At 38.5% G+C, this 14,113-nt stretch overlaps 1 protein-coding gene across 3 annotated transcripts; it reads right to left on the reverse strand.

The window, feature by feature from the left end:
• Positions 1-2,382: 2,382 nt before the first annotated feature.
• On the reverse strand, positions 2,383-11,809 carry LOC125195705. Of its 3 annotated transcripts, XR_007171774.1 has the most exons (10): positions 11,571-11,809; positions 6,341-11,437; positions 6,034-6,209; positions 5,865-5,946; positions 5,223-5,424; positions 4,941-5,131; positions 4,411-4,543; positions 3,629-4,323; positions 2,694-3,385; positions 2,383-2,608 (listed from the first exon to the last, which is right to left on the reverse strand). XR_007171774.1 is itself a non-coding variant. In XM_048093877.1 (9 exons), exons 2-9 carry the CDS (start codon positions 11,315-11,317, stop codon positions 2,762-2,764), a joined length of 6,993 nt encoding a protein of 2,330 aa, XP_047949834.1. In that variant the 5' UTR covers positions 11,318-11,437; positions 11,571-11,809; the 3' UTR covers positions 2,383-2,761. The 3 variants fall into 3 exon arrangements, 2 of the variants coding, with proteins under 2 accessions (XP_047949834.1, XP_047949833.1); XM_048093877.1 differs by having other exon boundaries at positions 2,383-3,298; XM_048093876.1 differs by having other exon boundaries at positions 2,383-3,385.
• Between the last annotated feature and the right edge of the window lie 2,304 nt (positions 11,810-14,113).

Consider the following 14,113-nt stretch of genomic DNA (forward strand, 5'->3'; position numbering starts at 1 on the left):
GGCGCCGTACTTTAGAGTTCTCCTAAGGCCATTAAACATGATGGTCATGTTTGTTTGCAGGATTTTGTTTGAAAAAAGTAATCTGATTTTTAAGATTTTTAAATTTTAGTATTTGTTTAATTTTTAATTCAACTGAGAAAGTAATCGTAATCCTGAAAACAGGGAAAATAGTACTCCCTTCGTCATAAGATAGTTGAGTCATATTCCTTTTTTATTTGTTCCAAATAGTTTAGCATTTCGTTTTTTAGTAAAAAATTTATTCCCTTTATTATTTTACTCTCTCTTCATCTCTCTTGCTCTATTATTTCTCTTACTTTACTCTCTCAACTTAACTTTTAATAAATCAATTTCTTAAATTCCATGCCCTAAAGAAATGCCCAACTATCTTGAAATGGAGGGAGTATAACTTTCCAGGATTCTGATTCTCTAACTTTTCCTGGGTATTCTTTTATCCAGTTTGATGATTACAAATTTTCTTCATCTGTCCCACAAGAATATGCATCATTTCCTTTTTAGTCTCTCACACAAGAATATGCATTTTCCTTATTATTTTTACATCTCTCTTACTTTTCCAATTGTGCATTAAAACTCGTGCACAAACTAACGTGCATATTCTTGTGGGATGGAGGGTGTAGTATTTAATAGTATAATTTTAATTATTATATACAAATATTATTTTATTACAACTATTACTGTTATCGTTACTATAAAAAAATATATATATAATTTTTTAACATAATTTACAATAATGTATCATAATATATAATTATAATAATAATAAATATAAGTATAAGTACAATTATATTTATTTAATTATTATAAAGTACTTAATAATTTATTAATATTATTATTTATAATTTTTATCATTAGTATTATTCTAATAATTAATAATATATTAAATAATTGCAATGTAATTATTTGAATTATGAATAATATAATAAGTAACAATTATAATACTATTATTTCTTATAAATTAATAATAAATCAAGACTTTCTTGATTTATTTAAGAATTATAACTAATTTAAATATTAATAAAGTTATAATTATTACTACAATTAAGTATATCATCATTTCATTATTACTATTACTATTATGTTACAAATTACTCTCTCTGTCCCACAAGAGTATGCAATCTTTCTTTTATAGTCCGTCTCACAAGAATATGCATTTTCTAATTTTGTAAACTATTTTCTCTCTAATGAGGTAGGACCTATTTTCCACTAATAATACTTTATTACTTTTTCTTTCTAGCACTTTGTTACTTTAACAATTTTATTGCCTTATTCTATTTAATTTATGTCATGTTTGGTTGTCAAGATTCTGTTTAGGAAAGTAATCTGATTTCTTAAATTTTAAATTCATGTGTTTTGTGTTTGTTTTGGTTTTTAATCAAACTGGGAAAGTAATCAGAATCCCGGAACAAGCAAAGTTGGTACAACTTTCGAGGATTATGAAACCTAACTTTTCTTAGGTATTCTTTTTCTCAGATTTAGGATTCTTACATATTTAATGCAATATAATATAATTTTTTATTATTATTATTCCAATGTTTTAAAAATAATTTAAATTATAAAGCATACTTAATTTCAGTATAATAAATAACTATAATTAAAATTATCATGATTATAACTATATTATTATAGTAATTATATGTAATTGTTATTATCATAATAATAATTAATAATTTATTAAATAAATAAAATATAATTATATAAAAATCATACAATAATAAATAATTATTATTATTTTATAAATTAATAATTAATCAATAAAGTTATACTGAAATTTTAAATTATAAAATTTAAAAATTATATCTTTAAAAATTATAGTTATTATAATAATAATTATATATATTATTATAATTATGTATGATTATAATATAATACTCCACGTAACTATAAATGCAATTATATTATTATATTTTATGGTGGATAATTCATGTTTGAACTATCCATCGCAATAATAAATATAATAATATAGTTATTATCATAATTAGTAACTTATTAAAAATAACAATAAGTATATTTTTAGTTCGTGTGTAAATCAAATGTAAAATTTAAAATCTTGATATTTTCGAAACATAGGAAAGTAAAGTTATTAGGAATCACATTCCCGGGATTCATTTTTCGCGGAATCATTTTTCTTAGCAACTTTACTTTCCCATCAACCAAACATGGCTTTGGTGTTTTAATTTAGAAATAAAATCTAAAATCTCAATGTTAATCCAAACACAGGAAAGTAAAATTAATCAAAATCATATTCCCAGGATTCATTTTCCTTGTCAACTTTATTTTTTCGTAACAAACATGGTCATATATTATCTATTGCCAATCTAAAAGATGTCATCACATTAATCTAAAAAAAAGGTAATTTGGGCGCTCTTTGATTCGATTAGTAACATGTTGAAGATAAAAAATGTACTAACATATGATAATATTTCTTACTAAAACCACAGCATCCTAACTAAAGAGAATAAGCAATACATCATTCAAGAAATTAAAAAAAAAAAAGACTTAAACGTGACGAATGGCAGGGACACAAACATGATTTCTTTACTAGCAGCACGATGGAGGAAAGGAACTTCACTGCTCGATTTAGAATGGATCTCTGCAAAACAACGACACAACAGATAGGCTCCAAGTGATCAAAAAAATGTTTAATATATAGCTCCAAAACTGCAGGGTTCGTGTACCCCAAAATCGGGTGTCAGTCATAGAAAATGCACTTCTAACATCCATAACTCGCAATCGCCTGGCTGGCTCATGTAGACGGATTTCCAGTTGTGGTCTGTTTAGCCACGTAGATCTGTTTCATCCTTACAGCAGGCAAATTTCTATCCACACCGCCCCTTCCATGGAAACCCATCCTACGGTGAGGCAATTCATTTCCTGTATTGTTCCTTTGTGATGTGTGGCCTCTTTGATAATAACGACCAGTGGTATTACCTTGTTGGGTGGGCAAACTCTTATTTGAGAATTGACTCTTCACAGATCTTGCATTGTTGTATCGTTTCCCACTCTCAATTGTATCGATCTTTTCAGATTCAGCATTTGCACTTGCGGACATGCTCAGAACTGGAGTCTGCCCTGATGAAGCCGTGTTGGATCTCACTGAATCTACCAATCCCAATTCAGCATGAAATGGGACACCATTTGTATCTGCAGCAGTAGAGAAAGTTGGGCCAGTGTCACCTGATAATGTAGGAGTGCAAGACTCCGTGAACCGATTGGCAGTTAATGATTGGTCAATTGAGTGTCTGTGGCTGGCTTGAGGAGGCAATGCACCTTCCATTTGTGGCTGCAATGGTCGAGAAACAGAGACTGGGTGAAGTGGAGCAGCAGGAATGTGCCCCCATCGAGCATGGACAGGCAAATCAGGGGGAGTCTGAAAATAAAATTACCACATTTTTCAAGATATAATGAAAGATTTTGACATGCATTTCATATGCTTGAAGAAATAAAGAGAACAATCCCATTCAAATTTCGAATACAATTATTCACCAATTAACAATCCAACCAGGACAAAATGTGAAGGAACTTTGAAAATAATAAACTGTCCACGGATATAACACATTTTGTCAAGTAAATAAACTTCAGAAAAGGATAAAATTAATCAAGAAGCTCATACCGGAAATGGTGATGCATCAAACAAGGGCAATGGTGGGGGCATAGGCAAGAGTGGAGATCCTGGGGCAAGATGCTGAATGGGAGCCGTAATGGGAGCACTTCGCTGCACAGCAGTCATATTCACGCTATTAATGTCTCCCCCACCAATATGCATTGCAGTAGACGAACCATTATTTTTCCAATCAGCTTGCTTCCCAGATGGGATATAGGTGGTACCCATAAAACTCAAACCTACATGCCCATATTGTCCAACAGGAGCAAAATGATTATAGACAACCATATGTGGAGGCCCCTGAACCCCAGGTATGCCTCCAGGAGGACCAATGAACGGACCAGAATATCCAGCCGGAGTACCATAGAACGAGTCCACACCAGAATGGCATTGCTGCCAGTTACCAAGAGGAGCAGAACTGGATGTTGTAGTCTTTGGAGGTTGTGATTGTGTACCAGAAGATTCATCATGTGGACTGAATGCAAAAATTGGACCCCCCAACAGAGGGTTCACCTCATAAAAGGGGAAGTGGGAAGGACCTACAGGGAAATGAGAAAGCATCTGGCCAGTAGAACTTTGAGGACTTGGCAATGGTGGCCATAAAGAGATTGGTGTTGTCTCAATTGACAGATCTGCCGGAAGAGAAACACTTAGCAACTCCTCACCCAGTGATTGACTTGTCATCTGCTGATCTCCAAGCACACCTGCAAAAAGAAGGATAAGGAATTATACTACGATGCAAAGCCACGCATAATATTCTCCACCCTCTTGATTACTGTAATTAGAGCTACCTGTCGTAATGCCGTCAACAGAAGCACAACCAAAATTCTTTGTGTCATTGACGGAACTTAAGCCAGTCCCAACTATCTCATCACTGCTGATAGCAGCAGCAGCAACAGCAGAAGCAGCTGCTTCTGCTTCAGCCTCAGAATCTCGTAGTGGAATGCAAGAGTCACTCGGGTTCTTCTCCTTTTCAAAGAAAAGTATGTTTTCTTTCTCTGCTACATGAAAGTTGCGGGATACTTGCACATCAGGTCGATTGGAACCTGGAGCACCAATCCCTTGTGATACAACACGGCTACTAGGAGGAATAATTGTTGGAGATGTAACAGCACCTGACAACAGGAAAAGGGGGAAAAGAAAATCGTAAGTTTTTCAAGAGGAATATCTCAGCATATGTAAAGTTCATTGTGGCAGAAAATTTACCAAATTGAATTTTCTCTCCAGCAAGCAATGAATTGATTGGACTTGCACCAGAAGAAAATGTTTTGTCCTTTGTCAAAATAGATGATGGTGGCAAAACTTGGGCTTCTGCTTCAGCCTCAGAATCTCGTAGTGGAATGCAAGAGTCACTCGGGTTCTTCTCCTTTTCAAAGAAAAGTATGTTTTCTTTCTCTGCTACATGAAAGTTGCGGGATACTTGCACATCAGGTCGATTGGAACCTGGAGCACCAATCCCTTGTGATACAACACGGCTACTAGGAGGAATAATTGTTGGAGATGTAACAGCACCTGACAACAGGAAAAGGGGGAAAAGAAAATCGTAAGTTTTTCAAGAGGAATATCTCAGCATATGTAAAGTTCATTGTGGCAGAAAATTTACCAAATTGAATTTTCTCTCCAGCAAGCAATGAATTGATTGGACTTGCACCAGAAGAAAATGTTTTGTCCTTTGTCAAAATAGATGATGGTGGCAAAACTTGGCCACTAATTGGGTTTGAATGACCTCCAACAGCAGAAATGTGTGAATCAAACCGAGCAGGTTTCATAGCCTCGTCAATTAGTGTCTGGCTTAGAGACATAACCTAACTAATAGTTCCAAGCATTTGCTGAAAAATAGAAAGGTCCATTAAAATCAAATTGTTAAGTAATTTTCATTTTGATTTTCAATTAACAGAAATAATGCGATCACTAAAACTCAAGCTATTTCTGGGATTGGATATATAGCTACCTTTTAGGAAGATATGAACCACTAAATGTTATCGCATGCCATTGTCAACACAATCACAAATGCATATACCTAAGGATGAAAACCAGGCTCTGGTTAAAGTTAACTAGTTTTGATTTTTCCCTTAGACTGTCAGAAATGATGCAATCGCAGAAACATAGGGTGTCAGATGAACTGGAAATACGACTGCCTCTTAGGAGTATAAGAACCAATAATCACTAGCACATACCATGGTCATAATTTTTATTTTATTTTTATAAAGACCAATTATTAGGGTGATCCAGTATGATCATATACCATATTTTTGCTGTCAAAAAGGCCAGGTTCACATTCTTTTCCACTGTTAGAGACGACAGATACAGAATCGGATTGTGAAGGCCTGCATATAGACGCACAAGTTGAAGAATATATTAGTTACTTTGCTAATACAAAATACCAAAACTGATGTTTTTGCTTAGGAATGTACTTGATAGTATGTGCTTCAGAATTAACAGGAGCAGTGCCAATTGGAGGTTGGGAAGCTGCAGAAGAAAATGCCAATTGAGGATCAACTGTTCCTTCACTGCCCAATGGTACTGGGTGTTTATTAATGCTTCTTGAGACCAATTCCTTTTGTCTGGAGTGGCGTGGTTTACGTGGTGTCTGATATGATAAAAAAAAAGAGGATGTAATTAGCATATAGAAGAGAGAAATGTAAGTTCAAGAGAAGAAACAGATACCAACACAAAATTGCCAAACATGTGCTAGGGAGTTTCTTCTGCAATCATTATTACCTTGGTGGTCCATGATTTTGCTTTTATTTCCTTTTCCCTTTGTTCACGCCGATCATTTAGCATTTGCCTTTTGGATCTGACTTCAATGAAATCGTCCTCATCACTAGGGGCTTCAATGCCAGGTTGTTTAAAAACACGCACCACACCACTTTGTAATGGAGCATCTACATCCTCCTCAGAAGCATTTCTCCTCAGATTTGCTTCACCAGGGTTTGAGATATTCTGGCTCCTACTCGAAGAATCTTTCCCCACTACTTTTGCTTCCCTATCTCCAGAATCAACCTCCGAAGATATCGTCCTTCCAGATGCCAAGGGCTCAGTGTGCTTCACAGTTCTATTAGACATGCTTCCCCTCTTGGCTCCACTTCTAGTGAAAGCACTAGAAGAAGCCACTGTAGGTGCTGGTCTTCTGTCATAGTTTTCACGAATCCGGAATTCAGTTCGTTGGACAGATCTTCGAGGTCTCCTGTGAAACCCATTTGAATCTGTAAGCATATCATGATCCTGGACCAATGATCTTGTGTTAGAACTTTTAACTGCATAAGCAAATCTTCTCCCCCTGCCACCAGACAATGCACCTGCCCCTCTTACGCCATGATTTCTGTCAACATTAACAGACTGTGTCATTGGATGTGCATGATTGCACTGTCTGTCAGATTCCCTTGCCTTCGATGGTGGTGGATAGTTCCTTGAAGTAGCACGAAGCTGCCCTTTCTCTTCAGCATGTGAGCTTGAGTTTGACATAAATTTTCCATCACAGGGCCCAGAGGCTCCAGAAGTAGATGTATGGACAGCAGAATTCTCATTATGATTGCCTGCATTTGAAACTGTATCTACACTCAACAGAAGACCACCATTAGATTGCACAGATGACGCAGAAACAGATCTTGGCTGACCATTCACTAGAACAGATGGTGTCTCGTCCTTGCTTATGTTCTGCGTGGAAGCATCTTGAGCATCCTTGTGATTTCCAGAGCTTAAAACATCCTGATTTAGATTAAGATGGCCCAGCATGTTAGGCGGAACAAAAGACATTGATTGAGGGGGTATTGGCAAAATTCCCTGCGAAATAGGAGAAGTATATCGCAGCTGACCAAATTGGAACATTGGAGGCTGTGATGGATGCATATGAGTAATGGACGGACCAACAGAAGGATGGATATGAAGGGGCATCTGTATGGAACCTATCTGTATAGCAGGCACTGGAGAAGGAATCAAAGAAGGACCAGAAAATAGCCCAAACTGAAGCTTGATTGGTAAATCACCCTGACTTCCAGTAGAAGATACAGATGACACGATAGGCTGACTTGTCACAGCTGAAACATCAACTGTCGAGGAAAGTACAGTTGGCTGGGGAGCTAGACAGATGCTACCTGAGGAATCAGTACCATCTAAGATATCGGCTGATGCTGCTGTACAGGTTGCACCAACAAGTTGACCAATAGAACCTGGCAAAGCTGATGTATCCAGTACCTTCCAAGACGAGCTATCAGCACTTGTCCCGTGACAATCTTCTGCAGTCAGAAGATTTTGTTCATCAGATGGAAACCTATCAATGATGACTCGTTCTTCAACCATGCTCACAGGACCATCATTCATCCCAAATGATTTTTCTTGTTGCCCTTTACTTTTCTCAACATCATCACTTGGTATTTCAACTTCAACACCCTCATCAAAACCTAAGACTACATTGTCCATCACATGAGGTGAGTCTCTTTCCTCAAGTTCCCGTACCGCAAACTTCTGGTTCAGCTCAAGATTCTCAACATTCCTATCACGCACTTCCTCCTCTTCTCTAAAACCATCTTCATCCTCGTCATATTCCTCTTGCTGCTGCATCACATCTTCATTTTCAGGAGTCCATTCTTCATCCTCAATAGTTGAAACAGAATCTTGCACAATCATCATTGCATTATGTCCAGAGTCACCATTGTGAGCATCAGATTCAGTCCTTGTAACTAAATTAATGTCCCCTTCTGCTACAGCGGATGTTACAAGAGAATCTCCAGATGCATCCAACTCTTCCTGGGATAGTTGAGGTGGAGAAGTTGGGGGGCTGGAAACAGAGAGTGAAGATTGCGAGTCACACCTTGATCCACTGTTCAATTTCTGACGTTCAGAGGACTTACTTTCTAATGGCCTTCCAAAAATCTCAGATGGCCGAGGACCTCCTTGATCAGTGCCATAATAATCTGACTCCCTGCCAGATTCAGTTAGTGGAGGATGAGTATGATGAATGCTGTCATCTAGAAACGCTGAAGGACCAGAGTGTTCACTGACTCCTCTAAGATTAGTCTTTTGAACTGAAGAAACTGAAGGAGGGGGAGGGACACGAGGCTGTCTGAAAGAGTACCTAGATCTCCCGTAGGAGTTAAATTCAGTTGCATCACAATGAGGATACAATCGCTCTGGGTAAGGAGGACGAGCACCACTTCTAGTGTGTCCCTGTCCCCATCCACCATCTCCATATTGATCTGCAGTATCCTGAAAATCGAAATCCATCTCCCTGAGTTTTCCATAAGAGTCAGCACTGCCCGAAAGATTCCATCTTTGTTCTTTTTGATATCCAAAATCATCTGAGTAAGAGTCTTGCAATCCGAAAGACCTAGAAGGCATGAAGCCAGGTCCACCATGGAACTCTCTTCGTGAACCTGTTCTGCCACCAGAAACTGCATCCTGCCAAGGACTGTAATGACCAGTTTCTTGATCTGATTGAGATGAAGGGAAGCTGCCATCACATTCCAGAGAATCCCTTTTCCATGAATTCATAGGTTTTCCTCGGTTAATTAAGTTTGAAGAACTTTCTCTGGGAGGATAGCTGATCTCAGCAGGTTTGACATAAGCTGATGATTTAAATGAACCTGAATTCATAACATTTTCCACCATTCGCTCACCATCTTCCCAGGTTTCCAAGTCTTCATTCCTAGATACAAGATCTTCTTTTATAGCTGCATTTAATTTTTCATCTACGGTTGTTTTAGGTACAGAAGCATCAACCTTTACAGTTTCAGCCTGCCTTTTGGCCATCTTATCTTCCAATTCTTGAAGCATCTGTCTCGCAGCCTGTTTCCTCCTCTCTTCTTCTAACTGAATTCTTTTCTTCTCTTCTTCCCTGGCAATCCTCAGCTCTTCAGCTTTTTGAATAGCCTCAAGTTGCTCCTGTTCTGCCCTCCATGCAGCTACACGAGATTCTTCATCCAGCTTTCGCAGCCTTTCCTCCTCTTCCCTAATTCTTCTCAGTCTCTCCTCCTCTTCCCTTCGAGTTTGCTCCAAGGCTCTTTCTTGCTCTTCAACAATCCTCTGTCTCTCAAGCTCTTGCATTTTCTGGACTCTTTCAAGCTCTGCCTCAAAAGATTCTCGAATAGGATCATGAAAATGAGTAGATTTGGCGGCATCTTTTTTCCTCTTAACCACCCCAACAAGACCATCTGAGAAGAGATCCCTTTCATCAAATCCTGAAGAACTGTAGTCTCTCGAGAAAATATCATCTGAGTAGGGTCTATCGCTATTTGAATACCGTTTTTCCTGTAAGGGGTCAGCTATAGGAGGCCTTCTCCCACTAGAAGTAATAAAGGGTCTGGACAATGCATTATTCTGAAAAATATCAGCTTTATATCTGTTAGGTTGGTCAAAGACATGGCGATCCCGAGAATTACGATCTGCCCCTCTGTTATTATATGAATCACTTGAACTATTACGTTGCATCTGCTGTCCTACAAGTCCCATGGCCCTCCTCCCAAATGCAGAATCCTTGCTGCCATCTTGAACAGTGTCTCCTCCATAATAAGGTGGGGCGTATTTGTTCTCCTTTGCCATATTATTAACAGCCATTCTTGCACCAATATCAACTTTATGATTTCCAATTTCACTAACCCCATCTTTAGGAAGAGATGTTCTCCATCTGTTGACTTCCTTACCTTCCCGACTAGGTGTCCTCACATCTTTGTTAAACGGGTCCATTTTAAAGACTCCACTAGAAATAATTTTCCCAGTTTCATTGTCTTGTTGGCCCCATCTATCGTTCTGATTTGTAGCTGGCTTGGGAGGTAAAATGCTGGGCCATGGCAAGTCAAAATCTCTATCCCAATAATTTCTGCTGTTTGAATATCCAATATCTCGTCCCTGCTCCACAAACCCATGCCCCGTGTCACGCTCATCATCGGCCCAATCAGACCTCGGATAAATGCGAACCAGTGGCAGTGGATCAGGCAAAAATTGTTCCTGCTTCTTAATTTGATCGGCCATCCTTCCACCAGCCATTTTGTGGACTGCACTACCATTTTCCACCGACGGATTTATTCCCAAGGACTCTCCTGGTGGAAGCATATCAGCCATTGGACCCAAATGATAGCTTTCCTCTTTATCCTGAGTAGAATCATCATGTGAGACTTGCTTCTGCTTCTGGTTTAACCCATCCTTGTGTTTATGTGATGCCCCGGATGAGACAGGCCTTGCAGCCTGCAGAGATGGGAAATCCTCACCTTTCAAAAGTATAGCTTTCTCTGCAGACGGTAAGAATTCTCGAGGTACAGAAGCAGCAACCCCCGTAGAACGAGCAGATGGTGGCATATAAGAACCAACTCTACTTGCCCCAGCTGCATCACTCACTCCGTTAACCCCAATTTCAATCTTCTCAGGTAATGCAGTGGCAGATGCCACAGGTTTGTTCCAGCCAACCCCGGACGAATGTCTGGATCCAGTCCCAGTGCCAGCAGTAGCGCCCGTCCCACCGGGTCCTGAGGTATCAAATTTCTCATGTTCTTTCCTCAATGATGGCAAATTCAAAGGGGGTGGAACAGATAATTTAGGAGCAACCTTGGGGGCAGCTCCTCGGTTCCTAGATAGAACCAACATCCCTCCACCCCCGACCCGCCCCCGTCCAGCAGGCCCGGGCCCATTACCCCCATTGTAATGGCTATGGTGCCCGTAGGACTTGTTCAGATTGACGGATGCAAACTTGGAGCCATGATTGGCCATATCCGAGCACAAGGATCTCCCAAACCACACCAACGCATCAAAACCCTAACCCTGAGTAACTCTCCCTCTCTCTCTCTCTCTCTCTCTCTCTCACTCAATGCCTCCCCTGAATAGATCTCGCTGCAGCAACAAGTGAATGAAAATAAAAACCCTAGGCACTGAATGAAAGCGGTAACAGTAATCGATTGATAATAGTTCATAAAATTGTTTATAATAATTCAAATAGAAGAATGAAACAATACAAATTGATTACCGTGGATAATCGATGAATTGGGGATCATACACGAAATGGCGTAGGATAAAAAAGAGCGCAGGTTAGTTATAAACGTGCGCCTTACTGAGAAGAGGGCGAGAGAGAGAAGCCCTACTGCTATCGTACTTTTAGTCCGAGGGGAAGGCACTATACAGTTTCATAGATTTCTATTTCGATTGTATTACTCCAATTTTCTTTTGTTTTTCATTTTCCTCTTTCTTTTCTTCTCTTTCTATTTCTATTTCTATTTCTATTTCCCTTCAATAATAAACTACAGCGGGAACATACTTTTGTCAGGTTTTCCATGTTAATAAATTTATTAGAAATTTCCAATTTACGTGTACCAACTTTAACTAAAAGTACAAGAGCATCCACAATGACGGCTAGCCGACCGGCTAGTCGATTCGCGTCGCTTCGGCGAGAAAATCGGCGTTGGCTAGCTGATTCGCGTGCGCTGGCCGCCATTGTGGCGTGCCGATCGGCCAGCGCTATTTTTTAAAAAAAAAATTAAATTTTTTTTGAAAACCTATATATACGCGATTTTAGTTTCATACTGACGTGGCAGGTGGATTTTTAGTGCTGCTGACATGGCAGGGAGAGAAAGTGGCTGGCCTATGGCTGGCCGAATTCTATTGTGGATGCTCTAAGTGTGTAGAGTAAGATCCTTTACTATGTCACTCATCAAATTGTGTACGAGTCAGAATTTAGCATAATTATATAATTCATACAAAATATTTCCCCACTTATGTTTGATCCACGTTTCAGTTAATACATTCCGTCATATATGTTTGAATACGACGTTAACCATTTATCTACATAGCGTACAAAACATGAAACAATAATTAAATTTTTTGTATCATTATAAAATAATAATAAAACTATTTGTACCAACATAAAACAATGGTGAAAGATTTTGTACATCACATAGTCTATGAGTTTACGGGACCCGAACAATAACAACGGAATGTACTAATATGAAAAGGGGTGACATTGCCTACAGGGACAGCGCAGTTGGTTCTAGATGGCCAGATTTGCAAGAATGGGCAAAGACCGATTCTCACTACTGTTGTATAGTTGCAACACCTCTCAGGCACAAATGTGAGGCCTTGGGAGGTGGGCTTCTGGCAGATAGTGGGTTACACCTCTCCCCCTTAGTGGGCCATTGCGTACCCTGATTGAACACCCCTTAATTGACATAAGATCAAATTTGATACATCTATTTGTTCCGCACAATCTGAAATAGTAATTCTTATTTTAGGATTCTAATTCCTTTCCTTTTCCTAATAAGGACGGGGAAACCTCGCGGGAATGATTTGGAAGATCCAAAACCAAAAATAGTGATATTTGCTAGCAACAACATAATGGAGGCAGTCAATCAATATAGATTTGGTCGTTTCTTGGAATTGATGTAATCATAAGTTTTTTCTGAGTCAGTCCTGTAACAATACTGTCAGACCGGGATATGGGAGGCCTCTCGGATTGGCGTTTCAACCTTTTCTGCAAGAATGAAAAGAGGAGACATTTGTAATCCATACCATGAGAGAATTTGCTTGTTTGCAGTCCAACATTCTTGTCTCAGTGAGAAGATCAAGTGTGTACTTCTTTTGGCATAACAAGTCCTTTTAGATGATTTGAGAACTTCAATGTCGAGGAAGTACTTGAAGGCTCCAAGTCTCTTCATTTCGAACTCGGTAAATAAGTCTGCCTTCAATTCTCAATCACAGTTGCATCACCACTCGTAATAATCACGTCATCCACATAAATTATCAAACAAGTAATATGATCACCTCTTTTCTTCAAGAATTACATGTGACTAGAGTTGCTATGCTAAAACCCATAACGTTTCATGATTACTGTATATCTTCCAAACCAAGCTCTAGGTAACTTCTTGAGATCATAGATTTATTAGCATTCCATGTTTGCTATTATCCAAGGATTAATTAAATATAACCTAAAACTTAAATTATCTGAACCAAAAGAAATTATTTACTTAGCTTAAGAGAACATAGTTAAATAGGAACTTGGGCTCATTCCCTAAGTAATTTTAGCCTGATGAAAAATATTAAGCCGAAACTAACCCAACCCATAAATTAAACAGTATAGCCCCTCTTAATTCCTCTCCATTTTCTGCACACAAACTAGACAGAAACTCTCTCTCTCTCTAAAATCACTCTCCATCTCGCCGGAAACGATGTAGCTACCGCTGCCACTTCTGGTCATGAGCCTCCCCACCCAGCCACCAGAAAAGGGGAAAAAGAAAAGGAAAATGCAGCATATTTTAATTGTAGCAGTCTCGGTTTTCTTCATGGTCACAGGTCTAAACGTTATCCAATCTTATTAAAATTTAAACTTGAAGTTGAAGACTCATCCGGCTTTATTCGGACTGAAGGAAATCAAATTTGAATAGTTAGATCTTCCATCATTAATATCTGAAGTGGTTGTTATTTAATTACAATAGTAATAGTGTTAGTTTTCTTCACGATCGAAGGTTCAAATGTTTTCTGATCGTTGTAAAATTTTAAGAGAAGGTCATGAAAACTCAT

This window comes from Salvia hispanica, chromosome 6 (genome assembly GCF_023119035.1).
Source record: "Salvia hispanica cultivar TCC Black 2014 chromosome 6, UniMelb_Shisp_WGS_1.0, whole genome shotgun sequence".
NCBI classification, from domain to species: domain Eukaryota; kingdom Viridiplantae; phylum Streptophyta; class Magnoliopsida; order Lamiales; family Lamiaceae; genus Salvia; species Salvia hispanica.

What these genes read in the sequence shown, in the direction of transcription:
- LOC125195705 (XM_048093876.1), bottom strand. Translation starts at nt 11,317, where the DNA reads ATGGCCAATCATGGCTCCAAGTTTGCATCCGTCAATCTGAACAAGTCC. An exon ending in TTTTTGACAGCAAAAATATG is followed by an intron (nt 5,425 to 5,864) that starts GTATATGATCAT and finishes ACTATTAGTTAG; the next exon opens with GTTATGTCTCTAAGCCAGAC. An exon ending in TTCCACTACGAGATTCTGAG is followed by an intron (nt 4,544 to 4,940) that starts GCTGAAGCAGAA and finishes CGAGATTCTGAG; the next exon opens with GCTGAAGCAGAAGCAGCTGC.